Genomic DNA, 14,824 nt, shown 5'->3' with positions numbered 1-14,824 from the left:
GGGGTAGGACAGAATTTCAGGATGCTCCTCCCCAATGTCAACAATCCAACACTAGGATGTCAGGGGTAGCACAGACTTTATTTCTCCAGGACATGGTCACCTCCCCCCAGGGGCCTTGTGGGGAGGGCCTGGGGCAAAGGGGCTTGCTGTAAGAGTAAGGCACTTGAGGCGGGGGTGAAGGGCCAGCGGGGTTGACTCAGTTGAGCTGGTCCTCATACTGCTTGCGGAAACAATCGCCAGCAGGGAAGAAGTCCCAGCATCTCTCTTGGTACATCTTCCACACGTAGGACTCCTAGGGTTGGGGGATGGGGAGGAGAAGGTTGGTCACATCTTCAAACACTTGAAATTGACATGATTAACCTTATATTAAAACTCTCCAGGTCCTGCCCACTGTCCTCCCATTAACACCCCTTTACCTGACCCGTGTGTTCTGTCTCATCCTTGTTTATCAGGTACATCAGGAAAAACCTGGGGATGGGAGTGCAGCAGTAGACAGGTCAGGCACATCGCATCCTTACCTTCTGATTAGCTGGCTGGGAATCCACTATGGACCACACCCACTTCCCTAACTGGCCAAGGCCAGTACCCTACCCCTGACAGTCAGTGACCATCCTTCTCATTGGCCAGTGGGCCCACACTCACATGTAATTGGCCAGGTTGTGTTCCTCTAGTGTGTGAGTCTCAAACCCGTGGGGTGTGGTATCAAAGTAATCACTGCCAATGCCACAGATGAAGCACTTGGTCTGTGGGTGGTAAGAGACATCAGAGTCCAGGCCCTTTCGACTCTCCAGGGTCCTATAATCCCTTTGGGTCACCCCCAGACAACACCTACCTCCATATCTTCCTTCACTTGTTCTTGCTGGTCTCGGAGCTCACCAAAAGCATCAATGATCAGACCTGGAAGGCAGGGCATAGGTCAGTGCCCAACCTCTGACCCACTTCTGGTTACCCACCTCTGAATCACCCATCTCCCATCTTCCTAATATCACCCTGCTTCCTGAAAATACTGACATCTAGTGTTTATTGAGCACTTATGAGCCAGACACTTAACACCTATGAATTGACTTGATTCTCACAACAACAATATGAGCATCTTATTAATATCTCCATTTCACAAATGGAGAAACTGATGTCCAGAGAGGTGACTTGCCCTAATCTTCCAGTAAGGAGAGGCAGAGCCAGGACATGGACCCAAGCAGACTGGGTTCTGGGATGGCACTCAAAGGAGCTAGTCTGAGCCCCACTTCCACAACCCCTAGCAGCACTGACCCTGGATGATGGCCAGCAGGATGACGATGACGAAGAAGAAGAAGGTGATGTCAAAGACGACTCGGTACAGCTCATATTCATCGCCTGCTGGGTCCTCAATCTCATCCCCAATGCCCCCACCAGCTCGGACACCCACGTACATGTGAAACAAGTAACACTGCAGGGAGAGGATGAGAAGCATATTGGTCACACATCTGATCATTCAGCATTCACCGAGTACCTACATGGCCCTGGGCCAGTGGGGCAGGAGTCATGGCAATGACTGAGACAACCCTGGACCTTCCCTCACAGGGATCACAAACATGCCACCAAATAGTGACAGTCAAGAAACGATCTGGGCTATGATGGGGAAGCTGGGATGAGGGAGACACAGGGTGATCGGAGGAGATAGGGAAGCAGAGGAAGCTTTGAAGCTTGAAAGCCTGGGTGAGCAGGCAGCTTCCTGGAAGAGGAGGTATATGTGAGCTGGGACATGAAGCAGGTGTTAGGTGGGAGACTGTTCCAGGCAGAGGAAACCACATGTGCTACATCACCATTGGGGGAGAAAGAACACATTTTGCTCCCATGAGGAACTGAAAGAATAAATCTTCAGTGAGGCTAGAAAATAGAGATCCTGTGAGCAAGGGTAGGGAGAGAGATGAGGTTCAATCAATGGTCACTGAGGGCTTCCTGTAGGAGGCAGCATGTAAGTGGAAAAAATAGGTGTCAAATGAAGAGGTGTATGTGCACAATAGGGTCTGGGTGGGAGGAAGAGAGAACACCAGAAGCAAAAAGCTTGGGTTGGGAGAAAACACATGGTCTTAGGGGAAGTGAAAGAAGGACCAGGCAGCCAGAGAGCAAAAGGCAAAAAAGACTGTGGTTAGACTCAGGCAACACTAGCTTTTCCCTGGCTTTGTAAGCTATAACGAGAGAATTTGTTTCATCCACCTGGCATTAGAGCCACACGAAGATTCGGTGCAGAGCCGGGAACATCATCTGTCTGGACCTTGGAAAAGACTTCACACTTGTTATTTCTTTCTTTTTTTAAAAAAAATAATTATATATATATAATTATATATATATAATTATATATATATAAAAAAAAGTTCAAGGAAATATATACATATATATATATATATATATATATATATATATATATATATATTTCCTTGAACTTTTTTTTTAAATATATTTTTTTATTGATTTTTACAGAGAGGAAGGGAGAGAGACAGAGAGCTAGAAACATCAATGAGAGAGAAACATCGACCAGCTGCCTCTTGCACACCCCCTACTGGGGATGTGCCCACAACCAACGTACATGCCCCTCGCCGGAATCGAACCTGGGACCTTTCAGTCCGCAGACCGACACTCTACCACTGAGCTAAACCGGTTTCGGCCACACTTGTTATTTCTGTGTCCCCTAGTTGTCTTGGGTAAAAGCTAAGGCCAGTGACTGTGATGGGCAACCAGGCTGGCAGGGGAGGGCAGTGAGGGGCAACCAGGCCTGTATGAGTGGTAAGATGGGGTCTGGTGGGGTCTCAAATGTCAGGCTGAGGTGCTGGACTGGGTCCTGAGATCATGGTGCCAGATTACAGGACATTTCAGATAAAAGCCTGAGATGATTCTTTCAACTGTGTCCCATGCCTCTGGTAGATTAAACTCAATTTAGATTATAACCACCATTATTATAATAGGAGAGAAAACAGAAATGGGTGGTATGCTGGTACTTTGGTGAAACTTCTAATTATAAATAACTAGAGGCCCAGTGCAAAAAAGTCATGCATTGTGGGGGGGAAGGGTAGTGTCCCTCAGCTCAGCCTGCACTGTTTCCTACCTGGTGGGATTGGGCCTAAACGGGCAGTCAGACATCCCTCTCCCAACCGCATGTCTGCCTGCCTGATTGCCCCTAACCACTTCTGCCTGCCAGCCTGATCACCCTCTAACCACTCCCTTGCCAGCCTGATCGATGCCTAACTGCTCCCCTGCTGGCCTGATTGCTTCTAACTGCCCTCCCCTGCCAGCCTGGTCACCCCCTAAGTGTCCTTCCCTGCAGGCCTGGTCACTCCCAACTACCCTCCCTTGCCAGCCTGGTTGTCCCTAACTGTTCTCCCCTGCTGGCCTGGTCACCCCCAACTGCCCTCCTCTGCTGGCCCTGTCATCCCTAACTGCCCTTCCCTGCAGGCCTGATTACCCCCGACTGGCCTCCTTGCAGGCCTGGTCCCTCCCAACTGCCCTCCCTTGCCAGCCATTTTGTGGTGGCAATCTTGTGTCCACATGGAGGCGGCCATCTTGTGTGTTGGAGTGATGGTCAATTTGCATATTACCCTTTTATTATATAGGATGATGGCAGGAGCTAACATTTATGTAATCCTTATCACATGCCAGGCACTATTCTCAGCTATTTAAATCTGAGATTGTCACAGAGCACCACTGAGTCCTGAAGATACTGTTACTATATATTCATTTGACAGGTGGGGACCCCAAGAGCATGGGGAGTTTGAATAGCTTGCCCACGATCACATGGCTTGGGACACTTTGCCTGAGTGCCTTTCTGAATAAGAAAAGTTATAAAAACTCAAATAATAGTACACCAGTGGTTGACATTTACTGAGTATTGGTTGTGTGCCTAGTACTATTCAAAGTACCTCACAAGCATCAGCTCACTGAACCCTCACAGTAAAGCTACAAGGCAGGGACTATTTATTATTAAGCCCCTTTACAGAGGGGAAAACTAAAGGTCAGGGACGGTTAAGTCACTGGCCCAAGAGCGTTGGAGGGAGGGGCTTACTGTCATCATGTCGTCGCACTTCATGTCAGGCTCGTCCTCATCCTCGCTTTTGTTGTAGAACTTGCGGAAGAAGTTGAAGGCCACCACAGTGTACAGGTAAACCACCACTGCCAGGAGGCCGACGGTCATCACCAACTGGGGATAGGCAGGGGCAGGTCAGCTCCATGCTCCGGCTTGCTGCTCTCCCCCCAACCCCCCCCCATGCCCAGCCTTCCCCATCCTTACTTAGGTTCAGCCATGCACCGCCCCCCCCCCCCCGAGCCTACTACCCACACCCACCCTCGCTTGGTGGCCTAGCCTTGTCCCTCATCCCTCCACCCCTACACAGTCTGCTAACTGGTCCCTGCCAGGCTCACACGCCTCCGTCAGGTCCTCTCCACACCTGTTTCCCATTGTGGGTGACAGAGGAGAGGATGGTGCGCAGTGTCTTGACTCCCATGGCAATGTCCAGTAGGTGGGCAGCAAAGAAGAAGTTGTTGTAGTGTCCCAGGAGGGACATCACCATGTACCAGCCCAGGTACAGGAAAGACTGCGGGCACAGGCACACAGGGTCAGGGGTCAGGGAGCATGCAGGGATTCATGGGGAGCACTCTGGGAAATAACACCCAGGGAGTCTGGGGACATTTAAGAGGGTTTGGGGTGCTCTGGGGATCAGATGCCATCTTTAGCTGGGAGTGGGGGGCCCTTGGAGGTTCAGGAGCACTCTGGATGAGGAGCCATCCTGGGGAAAGTTGGGGATCCCTCTGAAGAAGGATACAGTCTGGAAATTAAACAGCACTCTGGGTGACAAGGAGCCTTGGGAGTGTCAGAGCTTATCCTAGGATCAGAGATGTGCAGGGCTCAGGAGTCAGTCTCTGGCCAGGGATACCTAGGAGTGGAGCCATTTTCCTGCAGGTCCCTCCCCCAGTACTGGCCCCTCCTTACATTGTCTGTGAAGATGACCCCAAACTTCCAGATCTGGTACTTGATGTCAATGGACATGAGCCTATGCAGGGTGGAGAGAAGAGGGATGGCCAGATGCCTGAGGGTCCAAACCTGGCCAATCCCCCTGCCTGCCCCAGGCCTGCGTGGCGCTACCCCAGGCGCACCAGGTAAGCAGCCCCGGTGGTGGTTCAGGCTTGCGCTCATGGTGGACTGAGATCTCCAGCGAGGCCAGATCCATGCCCAGCAGTTCGGCAATTCGCTCCCGCCCATAGATGTCCCCGTGCTTGTCCAGGACCTGCACAGAGAACGTGGGGCCATGCAGACACAGCTGGAGTGGGGGAGGGCCTTGGCTGGCGTAGGGAGTTCTGGGGACCCTCAGAACTTTGTGTGGTAAATTGGGGGTACATTTTTCCAGGGAGAAGGGCCAGAGCTTTCTTAAAGGTCTAGCTGATTCATTAACCAAAGTAATTAGGATAATTTCTTATTAGGATAATTTTAAATTAGGATAATTTCTTATTTTTAGGTAGGTTAGTAGGCAAGGAGTTGTATATACTTTTTAAAAAAATATATTTTATTGGTATTTTACAGAGAGGAAGAGAGAGTCAGAAACATCGATGAGAAAGAATCATCGATCAGCTGCCTCTTGCACACCCACTACTGGGGATATGCCCTCAACCAACGTAAATGCCCTTGACTGGAATCAAACCTGGGGCCTTTCAATCCTCAGGCTGACGCTCTATCCACTGAGCCAAACCGGTTTCGGTAGGAGCTGTATATAACAGGCCTCTTGTTACCTATAAACTTATCTCCTCACCTCACTGCCTCACTCTCTCTGCTGCAGAAACAACCTGCTCACAGCTCCTCACATGCACAGGCACCCTCTGGCCTTGGGCCTCCCACTGCTGTCCCCTCCACCTGGATTCTTCCCCCGGATTTCCACTTGGCTCGTTCCCTCAGATCCTTATTGATTAGAGAGCCCTTTCCTGACCACCCTGCACGAAAGAGCAACCACTACTCTGCCTGTTTTCTTCTATATCACTTATCACAACTTGAATGCTGTAAATGTGTTCATCAATTGTCTTTCCAACTCCAGTATCAGAATTACTGTTGTGTTTACTGCTGAATCCCAGGTCTCTAAAATAGTTGAACATTGGTATGCAGTTTGAACAGTTGTTAAGTGAATAAATGATGGTAACAGCCAGATACTGTTCACATAGTAGGCCATATAATCTTTACAATTACTCTATGGAGTCGGCCCTATTGTTACCTCATTCTGAATATGAGGGAAACTGGGGCACAGAAAGGTTGACGCAGCCAGGAGTAGAAAAAGCAGGCAATCTGGCTCCTGAGTCTGTATGCTTAAAAGAGTAGTTCCTCCTTTTGAAGTAATATTTATGAAGTACTTACTCTGTACCAGGCACTATGCTATCTATGCTTATTGCCTGCATCATCTCATTTGTCAGAGGGAGGGGTGCTTATCATGCTCATTTCAAAATGGGCAAACTGAGGTGCTCCTCGTCCAGGTCACACACACAGCTTGATAGGACTGGGCTGGCCTGGTGGCAGCAAGGGACCCAGCCTGGAAGGCACTGTCACCACCCCATCCATGCATCTCACCTTCCGCTTCACAAACTTGTCCCAGTAGTTGCTGGGGAAAGACCTGTCAAGAGAGATAGACCACGAGATGTCAGGACAGGAGGGAATAGGAGCCACTAGCCAGTCCAACGTGGTTTGAAACCCCAATGTTTTTCTTTTCTTTTCTTTTTTTTTTTTTTTAAACATATTTTATTGATTTTTCACAGAGAGGAGGAGAGAGGGATAGAGAGTTAGAAACATCGATGAGAGAGAATCATCGATTAGCTGCCTCTTGCACCCCCCCTACTGGGGATGTGCCCGCAACCACGGTACATGCCCTTGACCGGAATCGAACCCGGGACCCTTCAGTCCCCAAGCAGATGCTCTACCACTGAGCCAAACTGGTCCCGGCCCCAATGTTTTTCTTACAGGGGACCCCACACTCTCACTCTGAAGACCCAGGCCTGAAGTTTGCCTCAGGCCAGCCATTACCCCCACTGGCGTCTTTTGGTGGAGCCCAAGTGAGGCCGGGCGCTGCCTTCGGGGCCTGGATGTACAAAGACCCTCATCGGCACTCAGGTGGGGAGGACTCCCCGCCAGCAACCTGGTCCTGATCCAGCTCCAGTTTTATGTAATGCTATTTGATGATTCTGGTCCTATATTGACCAGTTCTGATTGATATCTCTGATACAACAGGATAATCCAGGCCCATTGTATATTGACCTGCCCCAGCCCTGAAATAGGCCACTTCTTCAAGGAGCTTGGTTCCTTTTTGTGGAAAATGGCATTTATAAGTCAAGGTCTTAGGCAGATACTTTTTTTTTTTTTAAGTTTATTTATTTATTTACTTACTTACTTAATCCTCACCCGAGGATTTTTTTTTTTTTTTTTTTAGAGAGAGTGGAAGAGAGAGGGAAAGTCAGAGAGAAACATCAATGTGAGAGAAACTCATTGATTGGTTGCCTCCTGCACTCGCTCCAGAGCCTGCAACCAAGGTACGTGCCCTTGACTAGAATTGAACCCGAACTCTTGGGTCCACAGGCCGATGCTCTATCCACTGAGCCAAACTGGCTAGGGTAGGCAAATACTATTTTAAACAAGTGTTCCTCTGTCTTTTTGTTAAGCATGTGTACTTGGATGTGACATTGAGAGGGAAGGATGTGATTGGTGTGGCTTCCCTCCCTCCTCACACCACCCACACTAGGCAGGACCCCATAGTAACTTCCCACCTTTACCTAGAACTCACTGTGCTCAGAAACTATACTAACTCATTTCAGAGTTACAAGATTTTTTTAGGTCAATGTTATTATTTATCCTTACTTTACAAATTAGGAAACTGAGGCACAAAGAGGCTAAGTGACTTGACCAAGAATTCCCAGCCAGGATATGACCAACCCAAGGTTTAAATCTGATCGGACGTTCTTATTCTAGAGGCATTCCCCCCCATCCCACCCCTCCCGCCCCCCACCCAAGCCCCATATGGCACGAGAAATAGGACTCCATCTGGGGGAAAGGGAATGGGCTGGCGTGCACATGGGGTCCACAGTTCCAGCACATTGCCCTCACGCACCCTCATTTCCTCTCTGGGCCCAGTATAAAAACCGAATGATTTCACATTTCCCACTCATGGCCCTTGGGTGAGAATCCCACATGGGGCAGGGTTTAACATGCAAGTTTCCGGGCTCCTCTCCAGACTTCCTAAACCAGAATCTCCAAGGCCAGGGCCCAGGAGTCTCCATGTGTCACCAACACCCCTAAGGGACTGCAGAGGGAATGTGTCTACATTACAGAGAGGAAGACCAAGGCTTGGGGAGAATGAATCAGGCTGGCAGTGATGGAAACCCTGGTCTTTTGAGGAGGCCAGGACTGGAGTAGAAACGCAGCTGTGCTCCCCCCATCCACCTGGAGGTGGGGACTGGGTCCTTACGGCGTGTTAAGCACCAGTCGGTCCCACTGCCCCTTCACATCGTCGTCCTCAGGCTGCTCAGTGATGTAGAGACCGTCAAACTCCAGCTTCCGGGCCAGCTCCTTCTCCCGCTTAAAGATTACCAGGGGCACCTAGATTGTGCAGGGAGGCAAGGGGGCTGGTGTCGGGCGTCTCAGGAGACCACAGCCTCAGCAGGTGCCAGGAGATCTTGTTGGAGCCTGTGTGAGCCCCACACTGGAGTGAACAGGGCAGAGATGGGGAAGTGTGGGCAAGGGGGTCTGGGCTGGGATGGGGAGAAATGGGAGAGCCCAGATGTGGTGCCCAGTGCAGCCTGTGGCTTACCAAGGGAGGGAGTTCTGAATCAGATCTTAAGAATGAATAACACAGAGGCAGGTGAAAGGAGAGAGAAGTGGAGCAAAGCATTCCAGGGCAGAGGGACAGCAACTGCAAAAGTTCTAAGCCAAAGAACTCTGTTTATCCAATTATAACATGCCAAGATTTATTAAAATAGATCTTATGGAATCCAAATGGAAACTCTCGTAACAGTACTTATGGGGCATCACAAACCTCAGGCATAGTTGATGTCAGACTCTACATTCCCACTAGCACCCACGTTATGTTAAGAGATCTTAATTCACCAACTGACTAGGATGCAGGAAATATTCCAAATTTAAAAAACCTGCCTCTTGATCCAAAAATTAACAGTCATAAGACCTGTCTCCTCAGCTGTGACCCGAATTAGTTCCCAGTTTGAAGACCCCAATCCTGTCCCCATCCCCCAGCCCTTACCCCAACACCAGGACCCTTCTGTCTCCCCTCCAGTGTAAGATCCCACAGCCTGCGCCAGGTCCTCTCAGCCAGGGTCCCCTTCCCCTCAGCACACAAGCCCCTGCTCAGGAACATCGCATGGCCCACCTTGAGGCAGTTGTAGCCAATGATGCAGAGAAACGCCACCAGTGTGTGCAGCAGGCTCAGGCAACGCAGGGCAGGCTCCATGTAGCCCGTGCTCTCCTCCAGGAAGTAATACACCATATTCTCATCCTCGTCGCCCTCTGCTTCTTCACCGACGCCTGAGCCCCAGCCAGAGCCGCCACCAGACCCTGTGCCTGCCAGGTCCCCGGCTGCTGAGCCCTCCAAGTCATCCTCCCCTGGCGGGGAGTCTGAGACCTGAGGGGGGGCAGAGGTCAGTCACAGGCACCTGGTCTGCCATTACCAAAACCCACTAACAAACCAAACAGCCTTCATTTTTGAGGTTGTACTGGGCCCCTGTCTGAGATAGTGGGGAAAGGACTGTCAATCAAGATCAAGGGGTGGGCCCAGAACTCTAGCTAGCAAATCAAACTATGTCCTGGGAATCTCACTACTGAACCAAGTGACAGGAGGACTGAAAACAGAGTGGATCATCTTAGTGGTGAAGTCTTAAAGAGACTGACTACTAATATTTACACTAATACTAAAATTAGTAGTAGCTGACATTTACACAGTTGTTTCTTATGTCAGGTACTGTTCTAAGTCATGCAACTAGTGAGTGGTAGAGTCAGGTTTCACTCTCCCAGAAGTTGCCTGTGTGGCTCGATGGTCGAGTGTCGACCTATGAACCAGGAGGTCATGGTTCGGTTCCTGGTCAGGGCGGGCATATGCCACAAGGGTTGTAGGCTTGTGTGGGGCATGCAAGAGGCATCTCTCTCTCCCCCTCCCTTTTTCTCTGAAATAAAAGTCTGACAGGAGCCAGCCTGGAAGATGCCTCTCTGCTAGATGCCTCTCTGACCTGTTATGTAGGCATAGGCCCCAAGGATCCCTTTGTCCTTCAGGATGCCTGGTTCTTACCCTTTCCTTCCCATTTCTCCCTCCCTACAAATGTCTCTTTAGCTTATGTGAAAGCCAAGAAGTTTAACTGCATCAATGTGTGTTGCAGAGACAAAGGCCTGTGGCTAGGGACACAGGACAAATGGCAGAGCTGAGTACGGGACCCTGAACTACAGGCGCTCAGGTTCTAACTCCTACAGGCGCTCAGGCATCTGTCCAGACGGACCCACACACTCACACTCACCCCAGTGGGGTCCCAAGATTCAGGTGTCCAACCTGAACATTTCTGGTAACCCCGGGCCCAACACCTTGTCCCTGGTGAACTGCAGTGACCCTGTGAACTTATTAGGGGCTGAGCCCCCCACCCCACAACCCAACTCCTCCTGGCCCCTCATGACCAGCACCTTATAAAACAGCAAGATGAAGTTGATGGCAAATGCCAAGAAGAGGGCAAGAAATCGCAGGGTGTAAAAGTTCCGAGAGAGGTAGTTCTATGAGGAGGAGAGAAAGAGAAAGAGAAAGAAAACTCACAGGCCACCCTCTTCCCATAACACAAGTACCCGAGTCCTCAATATTTGGTCCCACAACCTCTTATTTTTTGAGTGCTTACTGTATATCAAGACCTGGGCTAAGAGCTTTATTTGCAGGAACTTGTTTAATTCTCACCACACCCTATGAAGTGGGTACTGCTGATATGACCACTCTACAGATGAGGAAATGGAGGCTCAGGGAGATGAGCTGCCTTGCTCAAGGTCATAGCCAAGAAGTGACAGATGTGGGATTTGGAACCAGGCAGTCAAGCTCCCAACCACTGCTGCTTCCTGTGTGAGGTTACCCTGTCTGCTTTACCACAAGCAGGGCACACCTACTTCCATCTCTCCCTCCCTCATTCTTCTCGTAAACCCTCACTAAACCACCTTCTGTCCAGCATGTTTCCTTTAGCCCCTGATGCCAGGTTGGCCCTGGGAGAGGAAACAGGAGGTGGAGCCCTGGACCCTCCCTCCCAAACACCCTCCCTTCTTCCTGCTTGGATGAGATGAATTGTCCCCCCAATAGGAGTAGCTGGGGCTGGGGTGACGGCTACAACCTGAAGGCTGACAGCCAAGAAGCAGGCCATAGCAGGAAGAACATGGCCTTGGCGGGATTTAGCTCCAGCACGGCAGTGGGATGCCTAAGCAGGTGGCCCCAGATGAGCAAAGGAGTGGAGGTTGGAAGAAGAATCACGATTAAGAGCAAGGAGAGGCGGAAGAGCCAAGTGGGAACAACCTAAAACTTCTGTCCCGTGCTCAGGTCCTGGCTCTACTGGGACATCTCTGCCCTCTTCCCAGCCTGGCTTTCACTAAGAACAAGGTGGAGAGGAGAGGGGTGTGAAGAGGACGCTGCAGCATGCTGGATCCTTACCAAGAACTTCACCCTCTGCACTTCCAGTTCTCCCCAGAATTCCAGGCCCCCACCTCTGCTTTCCTCCTTCTTTGAATGGGGTGGGGGAGGTGCTGTCTTCTTGGGGGGTTCTGGTGGAGGCTCAGGGACTTCTTCCTTCTCCCCGTTCTCAGCACTGCAAGGCAGGACAGAGTGTGGAGGTACCTGAGCAATTTGTTCATTCATTCATTCAAAGCCATGTACAGGGGGCCCACCCCATTCCTGGCCCAGGTCAAGACAGTATTGGGAACACAGTGATGGGACAACCTCAGGCCCTGTCCTCATGCTCTTCAGCCCAATGGAGTACAGATCTTTCACCAGATGTGGCAACCCAGTGTGGTCAGGGCTGGCATGAGGGAAGCTGGGAGCCCCGAGGAGACATTCCTTCAACTTAGGGATGTGATGTCAAGGTAGGCTTGGGCCAAAATTCAGACGATGAGGAAGACTGAGATGAAGCACGGGGGAAGGTGTTCTGGGCAAAGGCTTGGGGGTAAGAGAGGAGCATTCATTTCTCTCCTCCCTTTCACAGAGCCCCTCCTCTGGGCCTGGCTGGGAGATGCTGAGGACACTGGGTAACCAGGACAGCCTCCTGGCTCGGGCCCTGACCTCAGAAGGCTCTCCATCCAGGAGGGAGGCAATGATAGATGCTGGGCCCTCTGGGCCCCAAGGCCACTCACTCAGCTTTCTCTGGCTCTGGCTCAGGTTCTGGCTCTGGTTCTGGAGGCAGCTCCTCTTCCTCTCCGTCCACCTGGCAGCAGGGCAAGCATCAGAGTCTCGAGCCCCCATCCCTGGGTGCCTCGAAGTGTTGACCTGCCTGCTCACCTCTGGGTCCCTCCCTGGTCATCTGCTTGGGCACCCAAGTTTCACAACGCCCTTGCTAGAAGGGAGAGGGACTAGGACTCGTTTTACGGAGGGGAACGGAACGCCTTGCTCAAGCACCCAGGTCAGGCTGACCCAGGGTCAGGCTCACAGGCCAGGAGGGAGGCAATGATAGAGGCTGGGCGCTTTGGGCCCACAGGCCACACACTCAGCTTTCTCGGCTCCAGCTCTCTCTCCCACCTTTCCCATCCCCCTGACAACCACCCCCAGGGGGCACTCACAGCACTGTGGGCAACTTATTCCCCACAACCATCTGTGTCTCTGAGGGTCTCTCCTGGTGCCCCCGACCCCACCTCGGCTGCTTTTAATTTCTGGTCCTGTTTCCCCTCAAATGTCGTCTTGGGGTCTCTCGCTCTGTGACTCCAGATATGGTTTTCTTTCTGTTCCAGAAACATCACTTTTTTTTCATCAGGAGCCCCTCTCCAGGCCTCCACCCGAGTCCATTTCTCTGTGTCTCTGAGTGTCTCTCTGTCTTTCTCTATCTCTGTGTGCGGGGCCGGTTTCTCTCTGCGCATCCCTGAGTCTGAGTCTCTCTTCCCCTCCCCTCCCGTCCTTTCTCACCCCATCTCTCCCACACCCCAGCACCCGCCTCGGCTGCACTCTCACCCCCAGCTTCCTCTTGATGATGGGGGAGCCCTCTGGCGTGGGCGGCTCCACCGGCGTCGTGTCGCCCATGTCCCCGAGGCCTCCCGGGGCCCCTTCGAGCCGGAAGGGGCCCCGTTCCGCCGCGGCCGCGGCCCCGTCGGCGCCTCCCGGGCCGGCCTCGCGGGCGGCCCCTTCCTCGCCGGCGCCCTCCGCGGCGTCGCCGGCGCCCTCGCCCTCGCCCTCGCCGTCCGCTTCGCCGCCGGCCCCGGGCGGCTGCTCGCCGTGCACCTCGTCGCCCGTGGGGTCGGGCATGCCGGCCAGCAGCTCGGTCACCGTCACCTTCTTGGCGCCCTCCACGAGCCCGCCGCCGAAGAGCGAGCCCCAGAGCAGGCCCAGCGCGCCCGCCGCCAGCCCCGCGCCCGCCGCGCCCGCGCGCGTCACGGCCGCCCAGAGCAGCGCGGCCGCCGCCGCCGCCGCCTCCCGCGCCGTCAGCCGCCGCAGCCGCCGCGCGCGCCGCCGCAGGCCGCGGTAGCTGAGGCCGCGCAGCGCCCGCGCCAGCGCCGCCGCCACGCGCGCCGCTGCGCCCGCCGGCCCCGCCGCGCCCTCGGGCCCCGCCGCGCCCTCCTCGGCGCCCTCGGCCGCCTCCGCGCCCTCCTCGTCCGACTCCTCGGGCTCGCCCTCGGGCTCCGAGATCTGCGCGGCGATCTGCATCTCGAAGATGGTGTCCTCGCAGAAGCTGACGAAGAGCTCCATCTTCTCCGACTCGCCGCCCTCGTTGACCACGTCGAAGATGAACTGGCGCTTGGACTCCTTCACCTGCGGGCGGGGGGCAGGGGACGGGGGTCAGCGGGCAGCTCCGCTCCACGCGGCCCCTGATAGCGACATTCGTGTTCTATACCTATGTTTTAATAATTTAAAGCAAAATTAATAACAGTAAGTGCATATTCTGCTCGCTGTAGACTCTCTTCAACAAAGCTAGGCCCTGTTCCAAGCATCTTACATATATTGTCTTACTTAATCCTCACAAACAACCCCTAGGGCTTGCTCTTATCCCCATTTTACAGTCGGGGAATCGGAGGCCCAGAGGGTCACCACGTGCTGCGGTGATGCTGCTGAGAGGTGGCAGATGTGGGACTGGAATTCCCAACAAGCTGGCTTCAGAATATGATTTCAGCCTCTTTGAGACACAAAGGTTCCTCAGCCAGCCTGCCTGGGTTCAAGTCCCAATTCTGCCACCGAGTAGCTGGGTGATTTCCATGTAACTCTGGGCCTCAGCTTCCCCCTCTCAACATGGGGACAATAGTAGGACTTACCCTATAGGGTTGGTGTGATGGTTAGATGAGTTAAAGGATGCTGAGGGGTTAGAACCGCAGCCTGCGCTTTACCCACGCTGCGCAGTGTTTGCTATTACACTGCTGAGGAGCCAGGCCACACCAGCAGCGGAAAGCGCATGGGAAGGGTGAGCAGGTGGAAGTGCATGTTTGGAGGACACATTAAGGGAATGAGTGTCACGTGGGGAGCATGAGACAGGCAAGGAAGGCAGAGCTCCCAGGGCATGGACAGGCATATGAAGGGCCAGGGCTTCCGGTGGAGGCAGGGATGTGGCAGACATCCAGGTGCAAGGATGGTGCACCCACTTTTTGGCTAGATGGGGGGAGGGGGGGGATAGGGGG

The 14,824-nt window shown here is 52.8% G+C and overlaps 1 protein-coding gene across 6 annotated transcripts in view; it reads right to left on the bottom strand.

Annotated features, from left to right (window-relative positions):
• Window positions 1-59: 59 nt before the first annotated feature.
• Window positions 60-14,824, bottom strand: part of RYR1 (ryanodine receptor 1) — a 125,227-nt gene continuing 110,462 nt past the window's right edge. For 4 of the 6 annotated variants that reach the window (XM_084905623.1, XM_084905624.1, XM_084905626.1 and 1 more), the window contains 16 exons: window positions 13,173-13,967; window positions 12,365-12,435; window positions 11,670-11,823; window positions 10,673-10,759; window positions 9,378-9,629; window positions 8,463-8,593; window positions 6,578-6,620; window positions 5,125-5,255; window positions 4,961-5,021; window positions 4,419-4,565; window positions 4,037-4,171; window positions 1,270-1,426; window positions 833-897; window positions 643-743; window positions 417-468; window positions 60-292 (listed from right to left, as the gene is read on the bottom strand). In XM_084905623.1, coding sequence (XP_084761749.1) covers window positions 197-292; window positions 417-468; window positions 643-743; window positions 833-897; window positions 1,270-1,426; window positions 4,037-4,171; window positions 4,419-4,565; window positions 4,961-5,021; window positions 5,125-5,255; window positions 6,578-6,620; window positions 8,463-8,593; window positions 9,378-9,629; window positions 10,673-10,759; window positions 11,670-11,823; window positions 12,365-12,435; window positions 13,173-13,967 — 2,478 coding nt within the window. In that variant the 3' untranslated portion in view covers window positions 60-196. Of the gene's footprint in view, window positions 293-416; window positions 469-642; window positions 744-832; window positions 898-1,269; window positions 1,427-4,036; window positions 4,172-4,418; window positions 4,854-4,960; window positions 5,022-5,124; window positions 5,256-6,577; window positions 6,621-8,462; window positions 8,594-9,377; window positions 9,630-10,672; window positions 10,760-11,669; window positions 11,824-12,364; window positions 12,436-13,172; window positions 13,968-14,824 lie in introns of all 6 variants that reach the window. The other 2 variants (XR_014796923.1, XM_084905625.1) reach the window with 2 other exon arrangements.

This window comes from Pipistrellus hanaki (assembly GCF_964339955.1).
Source record: "Pipistrellus hanaki genome assembly, chromosome: 15".
NCBI classification, from domain to species: Eukaryota; Metazoa; Chordata; class Mammalia; order Chiroptera; family Vespertilionidae; genus Pipistrellus; species Pipistrellus hanaki.
This window is presented reverse-complemented; position numbering and strand designations above follow the sequence as displayed.